Source organism: Cadophora gregata, assembly GCF_030347475.1.
Source record: "Cadophora gregata isolate MNR1 chromosome Unknown scaffold_1, whole genome shotgun sequence".
Lineage (NCBI taxonomy): Eukaryota > Fungi > Ascomycota > Leotiomycetes > Helotiales > Ploettnerulaceae > Cadophora > Cadophora gregata.
The window spans coordinates 2,264,526-2,275,558 of record NW_026695924.1 but is presented as its reverse complement, the minus strand read 5'-3'; the positions used below and the strand labels follow the sequence as shown (position 1 = coordinate 2,275,558).

General features: G+C 47.9%; 2 protein-coding genes across 2 annotated transcripts; both read right to left on the bottom strand.

The window, feature by feature from the left end:
* Positions 1-1,874: 1,874 nt before the first annotated feature.
* ONS95_000763 (uncharacterized protein) lies at positions 1,875-4,755 on the bottom strand (the record flags this gene model as incomplete). Its single annotated transcript, XM_058493934.1, has 12 exons — positions 1,875-2,147; positions 2,203-2,239; positions 2,288-2,544; positions 2,601-2,696; positions 2,747-3,168; positions 3,248-3,311; positions 3,365-3,518; positions 3,571-3,586; positions 3,648-3,683; positions 3,730-3,820; positions 3,868-4,027; positions 4,079-4,755. 12 exons carry the CDS (start codon positions 4,753-4,755, stop codon positions 1,875-1,877), a joined length of 2,283 nt encoding a protein of 760 aa, XP_058364136.1.
* Positions 4,756-8,841: 4,086 nt separating this feature from the next.
* ONS95_000762 (uncharacterized protein) lies at positions 8,842-10,331 on the bottom strand (the record flags this gene model as incomplete). Its single annotated transcript, XM_058493933.1, has 2 exons — positions 8,842-10,193; positions 10,262-10,331. 2 exons carry the CDS (start codon positions 10,329-10,331, stop codon positions 8,842-8,844), a joined length of 1,422 nt encoding a protein of 473 aa, XP_058364135.1.
* Between the last annotated feature and the right edge of the window lie 702 nt (positions 10,332-11,033).

Here is an 11,033-nt window from a genome sequence, read left to right as displayed (position 1 = left end):
CCCGATGGCGTTGAGTGTTAAGCTCGCTCCCAATACTTTGGGTTACACAAAGACTTTCCTTGGCAGCTGGGTCGAGTTTAAGTCGTTGCTTAAGTACAGGCAGCTGGGAGATTAAGCTCATCAACGATAGATGAATATCACCCCACATTATGCAAGCGCATCTACGCTGTTCGATATTTCGTGCATGAAGCCATGATGAGCACGTTTTCATGGACGCTCTACCCGGCGCACGCCTGTGACGGGGGGCCGTACTTGTAATTCTCTAGGATACGCGTTCAGCATGTTGTCAAGCTCCTGGGGACAGCCAAGTGGCTGCATATCAGCACACCGCTGCACTGGATGAAATCTGCTTCTGAGAGGGTTCTGGTCATGTGTCCCGTCGTCTCAAAACAATGAGCTCTGCAGCTATGTGCAAATTCTGGAGCTTCATTCGGTGATGTTTGCGAAATTCTGAGTCATCTAGAACGTGTTACAGCATACATCTGCCAGAATAGCCTGATTCAACATTGCGCAGGAAGGCGAGGACGAGCAATCACCACCAAAGGATGCTCGGGGCCTTTCCAGCCAGTTGTGGAATGCGTACTTTTCCAGCATGTGGATGAAATCCATTGCTTGATTGTGATTCTAGATTCTCGGCTCTCGTTCTTGGATCTAAAGCAAACCAGGATATTCGATGGGAAAGTGTGGCACAGTTGCTGGTCTAATGGAGTCCATTGAAGTAGTCGAAGTATTTTGTGTCCTGAGGTTGTTGATATTCTCTTTATTTCGTCGTGGGTGCCTGTCACGATTGTATCTCATAGTTAAGCGGCAGCTCATCGCCCCCAAAACATCGCGCCGGCTTCCACTTCGAAGATGCTACTGTCACTGTCAAGCAGGCCGATTGATTTTCAAACAAACCTGGTATGATCTTTCGACCATGTCCTTGGGGGGGCAGAAAACAGAAGGGCTGACGACGCTTTCTCTGAACCATTGTCACGACTCACGAGGCTGCTTGAGTTCAAAGGCCAGCAATCACAATCGTATACACCCTCCCCGCTCCCCGATAATGGCGACATCAGTCGTATCACAGGGCTGAAAGAGATTGCGCTGTTTCTCTGCCACTTTGTGCGAGCTGTCTTAACAACTGCCGAAGATATTTGAGCTTCTAGACTAAGTCAATGAGACAATATCCATGTCATATATATCATGTCACGGGCGTCTGTCCGTGAAATCTGGGGAACCCGACCATCAGCCTGAATGCCGAGAGCTTTAGATTGCCGTAATAAAAGCTGCAGGTTGTGGCATTGGAAATGATGTTCCTCGATGAGACCCAAGGCAGGTACAAATTGGTAATCTGCAGGTACATGGATGGTGAAATTTGCTTTCGTTTTTCCGGAAGCGTGTAAGCGACCTGGGCCAAGCGAGGGCAAGAATTTGATCAAAACTCAGAGAACCATTTTCACAGACTAGAACCTGCTGGGAAACCTTGGAGACGAGAGGGCCTCGATAGTTGCATCACTTCTGATCACGTATCGGCAATTACTACAGCGCTCACCCGCGACCGGCGAGCGAGCTCTGGTGAAGACCCGCGTTGGTAAAGTTCAGGCAGTGGAAGACCACATCCCTTTCTGAAGCAGACATCCACACGCTGGGGCTGCCACAGCCGAGCCTAAGTGAAGAAAGAATAGAAACCACCGAGATAAATATCAGAGGAGACAATTGTCGTTGTTGGGAAGGGCTGGTCGATGTGGATGTCTGTGGGGTTGAAGATATGTGCATTGAGCAATTTTGTACTGAAGTAAGAGGAAGATAACATGAATAATCTACTCCAATCAATGAGATGGAGTATGTGCAGAAGCAATGAGCACCTTCCATTTCGTAAGTTCCTAGACTTCTCATAAAAAGACTGGCTTAGTGAGCTTGAAAGTCACTGGTTGACCGGTAAGCGAGACCCAGAGCGTTAACGGATCACTACCCAATTGTTCAGCTGTGGCTCCTTGTTGATTTGTAACAGTCCCTGGCAAAGTAACAGGAATAGGGACTGAGCATGTGTTGCGGTTGGCTGCCACAGTCACACCAGTGATTGCGTTGACCGTGCTGTCAACTTGCCAAGTCAGAGTTGGCTTACAGCTGTCCCTGGTCATCCTGGAGCGGAACCCTGCAGCTATCTAGACTATGTTAGGTCCCGATCCATTCATAGAATATCTCAAAGAAGATGCTCACATCATCATGCTTCTGAGAAACAAGAGGCCAGGAAACTCTGTGACTGCTGTCAGTACTACGCAAAAGGTTTTCAGAGAGTACTAACAGTCGGGTATACTCGCGAGTCACAACATCAACCCAAACTTCAAGCAGAGACATAACACGGATATCATCTCCACCGAAATCGTAGGTGTCTGCATCCTCGAACATCATATTGGCTTGATGGAACATGAAAGGGTCATGGTGAAGTCCAAGCAAGTGCCGTACATTGGTCTCCCGTTCGATGTCGAGGAGTTGATACATGTCGCCTGTGCCATTCGATACAGCCTTCCATTCAGAGAGAACGCAATCGGCATAATTACACTGAGTCATATAAATGTCAGCGGTGAGGTCAACGTTCTATGCATGGGAACACATACATTGTAGTATATGTTAGTAGCCCATCGCGGGGTGATCTGAATGCCCGAGAGCCCATTTAAAGAGCGAGTAGACATTAAAGGCCAGTGCTCGTTAGTCTGCACTTTATCAGTAATCTCATCTCTAACGAAAGAATGCATGATATTACCGGATTCAACAAAACTTGTCGAGTGTTATCTCCAACAACATGAATAATTCCATTGTCTGCCCACGCTTGGAGAGCGTCACCATTATGAAGGCCCGTAATAGCAGGCGGAATCAGGCCTGTGCTACTAAACTGTTTAGCTGCAGATATTCCAACAGCGTCAAGCCAACCCTTGTTCCAGGCTATCTCTTTGAACACGTCCGAATATGTGGCATTGTTCTGATCTTCGTGGGTGAAAGTATGAGACACGTGAGAGAAGGCGTTCAAGTTTGAGGATTTTTGCCACCAAGTGAGCAAGGCGTCTTTTCTCATACAACTAGAGCTGTAATTAGCGTAGTCTGTTGTAGTTTCTGGCCACAGAGGTGTCCCCGATCCTAAGGGCTTTTGGTATTCGAGAGGAGTGTCGACTTGGTCCGCATATTCAACTAATCATGGTTGGCAATACATTCATATCATTGCAACAATACATATGAGATCTATTCTGCTCGGATTTGAGAGACTCACTTGGTCCAGGAGCACAAACTCCAGTGGCGGCGGTAGTTCTCTCCTCATATTCGGGATCGGCTTCCTTTGGTTTAGAGTTAGACATGTTGACGCCAATAGTACTACGAACATGGATACCTCAATGTTTCCGTTTCCATTGTGCGCTACTTCAATGACCCACTTACTACCGGCTGGCAGGCGTTTGTTGACATCCTTCATGACCGTCACGTGATGCGCAAGATCATCAGTTGAGACCCTGAAGTCCTCCCCAGAATCAAACATTGGAGTCTGACTAGGAAAGAAGTCAGTGAATTTTGATGACTCAGAAAAGTTTACGCTCTTACAGGAACATGTCATCAACTAGAATCCTGTCAGCTTCTGTGCTCATACGTATCAACAGAAACAGGAGGGAAATTATGACCTTGAGTGCTCAAAGTTGCTCTACGATAGCCGACATCTGAGATTATTAGCCAAGACGAAAACCCAGGAGTAGAATGATTAACATAATCCTCTTGTTGCCCAATGCACCCAAGCATGTTGCAAAAAGCTAGACGCTAACGACCACTGCACGTTGAATGGGAGGAAGAACACCATCTTCAATTGATTAGTGCAGATTGGTAAATATGCTCCGCTAAACATACCTGCTGTCGGCCATCGATTTCGTTAATCACAGCAGCTGTTGAGATAGTACTGAATCCATCTTCCGCGGAGGCTGAAAACTGAGCAATCTCAACTGCCATGCTTGAATTAACTATTTTTGCTGGATAGTGATATAGACCTTTCGTAGTTACACCCGCACCACTGTATACAGTCAGAGGCACTATATTCTTGGAATGGAATTTCATTACTTACACCCTGAGCCCGGCTCCTGGAAAGGAGCTCGAGTTCGAGATCGACACGAGCTGAACTCCAGTCCCACAGCATGAACCCAAAGACTGTGTACCAGTAGCAGCTGACGGAGCAACATCCAATCTCACCATACGAACGCCAAAAGCTACTTGGTAGTTGTACAATTGTTGCCATTGCGCAGCAGTGAGAGCACTTCGAAACCCTTGAGTTTCTCCGAAGTTGTAGCTGACTTCCGACATGATAACAATCAGTCCGAAATTCCCATGCTTAGCTGTGTCATTGAGGCTTGGCAAAGCCACTCCAGTTTGCGGAACGGTCAAAATGGAGTACGGGATCCCTCTGTCATTTAATCCAGAATACGCCGAATACGCCGACGCTAGGTCTCTGGCAATGACCAGGGCAGTACTATCGATGGTCTCTCCGATGATGGAATCCGCTGTAGGATTAACAGGTAAGACAGCTGTTGTGTTTGTCTTGATGGACAGGTCATCACTGTTGACGTGAACAAGAGGAACCGGCGGAACGGCTATTGCCAAGGACTGCGAATTCAAAATTGGAACATTCTCGGATGTATCCGCGGAGTCACCTGGCGTGCTTCGATAATGGTGGTGATGACCATAGATCGAAGGTAGACACAACACCGCAGCCCACAGGCAAGTTTGCATGGGTGGGGTAAACATGTCGATGCCAAGATGTGACGTGCGAGGAGTTGACAACTCGGACAAGTTCTGGGTTTGAAGACGAGATCAGAATCAAGTGTATGAAAGAGAAAAGAGCAGTTGTTCTGAAAAGACTGTTGCCTGAAAATATTATGCAATCTGACATTGATCAAACATACGTGTTTGGAAGGGTCTTAGCTGTTGGTAACCCTCGTATACAACGAGGTTTAACGTTACGTCGAGTCCGGGCATCCTGAATTTTTGCCTTTAACCCTATATTTCGTTCCGGATTAACTCTTCGCCATGCTCTCAGATAGATCTAAATCCGATTAAGGAACATCGGAATGCAACAAAGAAGCATACCTCGCTTGCGTACCCCGCAATGTTCGCGGCAATTGAGGCGAGGTCGCATTTTATCTATATACACGTCATGACCTCGTGATAGTGTAGATACCTCAGCCTAGAGTACTCAATCCATCGTTCAGGTTTGAATGCCACGGTAGTGAAGAGAGGGGGCGCGTGAAGGTACTAACCTCTGTCCGGGAGATCTCTGAATGTCAGGACCCCCAAATTGCAGAACAGTTGCGTAAGATAATAACATGGATATTTCTGAGACGTAGCAGGCCGATGGGAAAAGTCAGGAGTAAAGCTAGATGATATGGATGAAGTCGGCAATAGTCGAAGGATGCTGACGGATAAATCAAATGCAACCCAAGGGCCTAAGCGATCTCATGCAGAGCAGACTTCTGCTCCAGACATGCCTCGAAATATCAGTCCAGCCAAGTACGGGTATATTTGGTAAACATGGGTGATGTTCAAACTCATGTAATAACGTTAAACAATTACGTATTCAAAACCAGGATGGTATCGCAACGTCAAACGATGAAGAAGCATAGAAATTGGGCAGAATTCTTCCATTGGCGAAACGTTGATATCAGCAGTATGAATATATGCTCTGGGTCTGAAAAGAAAGGTAAGACTAATAAATTATCAAAGGTAACAAATGAAAGCGCACTCCACACGGCCATACAATCAGTTCTGACAGGGTCCAAGCAATGTATGAGGTACAGGAACTGCCAGCAATCCATTTCGTGGACGTCTGCACAACTCAACCTAGAGCTCATACACGGTCCCCCAGAACGTGCCACCATCAATCCTCAAGACACCGGAATCAAGATTTTGTTTGATGCTAGGAGCTTTTACTTGGGCCGAAGTAAGGCATCGACATCGGGGTAACCTGCGTCTAAGTTCAGCCCACGCCTTTCCACAACGCGAAACCTGCCAGAGTCACGGCTACGACATGAGTTGCAGGATCTGAGATTGAGGTATCGTCCATCAAAGCGAGATAATCTCAAGTTTAGAGCGAAAATTCTGATCCTCTTGCAGTTTTCAGCGGAAATAGTCCCAGATTCTTACTTGATGGATCGCCAAATCCGTTCCTGGCTCAGGATCATTTCATAGCAATTGTGTCAGACTCTCAGACTGCTAGATCTAGTTCGTAGAAACTCCAAATAGACATTTAGAGCATTACCATCAACGTACATAGCTCATGCGTACTCCATGAATTCGAAGTGTTGCAAGAGCCATTCCGAAAATCTTCAAAACGAGGTGTTGTTGAGAATTAATCATCCCACACTTGTCAATTTCTGGAGCCGTCATAATGTACAGATTTGAGCTCTCCTTAAGTCTGTTTGGAATTTCGAAGTTGGCGATAGGTGGACAGGAGAAAAGAGATAGCAGTTGGGTCAGCGGGGTAGAAGTCCATAGCCAGAATGAGGGTTCGAGCTTTGATCTTTCGCTACCTCACATCCGTGAAAGGAGAATATCGATCCAAATGTGTTCATGCAACGCATGAATATTGGACGAGTGAGACTGATGTAAGTTAAGGCAGCGCAACCAGACAGTGATGGCCAAACTCCAGCTGCGCAGTTGCGGCGGATCCCGGAATGTCTGATCCGATCCAGAAGATTGTTGACAAAGCTCGGTTGAAGCGCGGAGAACCCTTCCATTGTACCATCATGTACTCCTGATAATCATATCATCTATACCATTAAGATGTATTGCCGAGTCTTCACCGCAGTGGCAGTGTTGGGTCCTTGACTGTGTTGAAGTGTTCTTATGCCTCCCTCCTCATCAGCCGAGCCATGTCTCGTTGTTGCAAAGCCTCAGGTCAACCGATCTATCTTCCCCATCCCCGCGTACAATCTTTCTGTGCTCTAGACACTCTGATATATCCCTTTGGTAGCCGTGGATACCCAGTAATACGAGTAGTCCATGTTGTTCCCCATACTCGGCAGAGGAGGTAGTGGAGTTCGGAAGCTGACCTTTCGTTGAGTGGTCCCTTGTCCACCACGCTCTAGTAAGTAGACATTCAGATGAAAGGGTGTTTTAGTTGGAGGGGCCAGTCATTGTTAAGTAGCTTGTGGTGTCGTCGGTCTCAAGCACGTCGGCCATGGCGGAACTGTAAAGTCTTCTCCCGGACAGTTCTGTGGGGTAATCCGGAGACAGAATATTCCACATTTCTCTGAAGACGACTCAGATTGCGCATTTGGAATAATCACTTCAAGGCTAGTCTCGAAGGAATGATTGTCAGATCTTGGCTCCAGTACCGACATGTTGTTTGCGTGTTGTGGTTGCCTTGGCATCGGTAACGAGGTCAGAAGGTGTCGAGAGTCTTTGGCTTCAACGCGATGCATTGGTAGAAATCCGTTTCACGTTGTAAGCTGAGTTATGTCATGGTATCCTGCCGGGTATCGAACAGGCAATTGCGTGTGGTGATCTTTGGGATTTGCTTGCTTCCAGCCAGCCACAAAACCATAAGCGAAGGATCAGAAACTCTGATCGTGTGACTTTCTGGTGAAGAACAGCAACTTCCCCACATTATTCTGAGAACGCTCATAAGTGATAATATAGGTCTATCCTCGATCGGACTGTTTCCAGGACATTTCCGATGTCGCCAAGTCGATGTTTGAGGATGATCGGATGTGGAAAATTGCTGGGCAAGACCTGAATGGTCTCCTCAAGCCAGAAAGAAGCCAGCCTCGAAAACAACGACGGACAAGAAGAACGGGAGAATTCCCAGATATCCCATCACAGGGCAACAATACATCTCCTGGCCTGCCATCGACAGATCGGATTGGCGAACGGAATCCTGTACCGGATGTTCCTCATCCTTGACCATGTACCAGTGACAGTGCCACGTATTGGAGTGGAAGCACTGCTTTTCAAATATCCGAACCCAATATGGGCATCACGAGGGCTGCTTCACAAGCTACAAATAATGGGCATGGTGCATACTTGCTGGTCCGGTCCGTTGTGACCAGTGGTGCGTTCATGCACGACACTTGACAAGTATGCAAGCCTCAACGATCGAGCCGTGCTACCGACGCATTGACAATGCAGATAAGTACAGCCCATTACCTCTTACGCTAAATAGTAGTAATCGTAGGATTTCATGCATGAGTATGGTAATATTTCCATCACCACACTGCTGGCACAAGTTCTTCCGCCAGCCCCAGCAACACTTCGTTTCTATGGACTTCCTGGCGATCTTCACAGTATCCATCGCAACACATATTTGCCACAAAAGGATGTATTATCATACGGGACCCCTTTTACAAACGAGAGATGAGGTTGTTCGGACAGAGGGATGCTAAGGGTGCATCACTCTTCGAGGCCACTACAAAGTTAAACAAACGGAAGCCAAATTTCTCAAGGAAATTCAAAATTCGGCGAGGAAAAGTCTCAGTGGAAGAGATCTCAATACATCAAGCCAATGACCTTTCCGCATCACAAATTTCTTATCAGCGAGCACATACAATACGAAGATAACGACGTTCCAATGCCTTCACTGGGGCTAGTGTCTTTTCGCTTAGGGTTGGCTCCCTCCCCACCTTCCATCTCATTAACTTCACCTTCCTGACATCGACTTCTTCACCTCATTCATCAAGAATTTCACCAGAGGCCATTGATCATCGAAGCTTTGTTCATATATCATTCATTAAGTCTATTACACAAGGCTCGCTAATACCGAGGATGTCTATGCTAAAATGCAGTGCGCCAACGCCATGAGCACCAAGGCTAGATTACAATACACGCGCCATCCTTTCAGGCCTGCACCTCCTTTTGACGAGCCAGGAAATTCATGATGTCTCTACAGCACGTTTCCAGCGACTTCTTTGTTTTCCACTTGAGTTCAACCTCCGCCCTCTGCGGCATCGCCACACACGACCCGACGTCACCCTCGCGACGTGGTACCTTGCGCATCGGGATCTTTGTTGATGAAGCTGCTTCCAGAGCGCCGACAACTTCATAGACCGATGAGCCCTTGCCGCTACCTAGATTGTAGGTTCGGAATCCCTTGGGCAGGGAGCCAGCCGCTGCCGAAGATAGCGCTGCAACGTGACCACAAGCAAGGTCAGTCACGTGGATGAAGTCTCGGACAGCTGTTCCGTCTGGAGTGGGATAGTCCGTGCCGAAGACGTTGAGTTCTGGGGAGACTCCGGTCATGACTCTCACTACCACAGGCATGAGATTCGTTGGAATACCCTTTGGGTCCTCGCCGAGGAGCCCAGATTCGTCACAGCCAACAGGGTTGAAGTAACGCAGGGCGAGGATGGTCCACTCTGGGTCTGCTTGAGCAAGGTCGGAAAGAATGGATTCGCACATCCATTTTGATCGTCCATATGGGTTGGTGAGACCGGAGCAGCCTCCCTCAGTCGTCTTGGTGGCGCCGTCGTAATCGACGAAGGACTCAGTCTGATGAGTACAATATTCTTCCCGCAGAGGCAAACCTGAATTTGCGACTGTACCGTACACTGTTGCTGAAGAGGAGAAGACAAATGTCTTGATGTTGAAGTTGCTTAGAACAGAGCAGAACTCGATCATTCCAGCGACGTTGTTGGCGTAGTACTTGAGAGGGTTTGCAATGCTCTCTGAAACCGATTTGTATGCGGCGAAATGGATCACACCCTTAATCGACGACCGCATGGGCGCGTCTTCAGTGTCATCGCCGTGCAGACTTGCCGGCTTGACATATGAACTCAAAATCTCTCTGATAGCTGCATCGTCGCGGTAGTCGGCTTCGCATAGGCGCATCAAAGGTGTTTGCTGGCATCGTTCGTCGTGGTACTTGTTGGCAAGGGTCGATATCCGATCATACACACTTCGGAAAGAGTTGCTGAGGTTGTCGACGATCAAGATATTGTGCCCTGCCTTCAACAACTCTAGGCATGTGTGACTTCCAATATATCCAAGGCCTCCAACAACTAGGATATATTCCGGATCTGTGTGCCAGACTCCACTGAAGTCCTCATCAAAAAGGATTGATCGACTGGTCTGTGGAGTATCGGTCGCTGATGTCGAGCTGCGAAAGGAGTCACTGCGACTGTCGAAGTCTGAGGTTGACATGTTGAATTGATGAATTGATGAATTGATTTGTGTATTGGTGAAGGGAGTAGCTGAGGTTGGTGAGTTATGGTTCTTTGGATTTTCTGATCTTGAAGCAGGAGAAGCAGCCTTTACATACTCGTCAGTGGATTGGGGATGGGGATCGTATGTTCTAGCTTGTGCAAGGCAGATGAGGCTCGGTCGATCATCTAACTGAGGGATCATGTAGCTCGTTTCATTCAAGCGCAAAGTCCAGAGAAGTCTGTCTGGGAACTTGCTGCAGATTTCTGTTACTGCCCCACATTTTCGAGAGGGTTGTCGTGTTTTCAAGTGCAGGTCATGTCTTCTACAGGCTTGGCCTCTCTTGCCTGTGTCCAGATCAGGTTTTCTCAGGCCTCGACTGCTGCATAACCACTGCCACACGGGACATCAATTGGGGAGTATCTTTCGAGTACGTCCCATGGGCCGAGAGGCGCGAGCTAATTGCCGCTCCATGACTCCCGTTACTTACAATTAGCAACCCCTACTTTGGACCCTCATGATGGCGACCGTAGTGCCTATTGTGGTACCACCCTAGAAGGAAGGGTTGAAACCCCCACTAGCTTGCCCCTTTGGATCCCTAGGCCAAGGTGACGGGGGGCCTTAGTCCTTTGCGACAGGTACCCGTTTGCCTGCTTCAGCTGGCTGCTCATCAGGTTCAAAACTCATGAGGGGCGGCTAGTTAGTGATGGCAGCACCGAAACGACAGAGTCTTTTTTCGGCTCGGTTCGCATGGCTGACCGCCAACGCAGAATACGATAAACTAGTGACCATGAGCCACAAACCCATGAACAGGATCTGGAATTGATCTGGTGCATGTCAGTCACTGGGAGTGTTACGAGTGGGGTCTCCCGCTCTGAGACCTGTTTAGG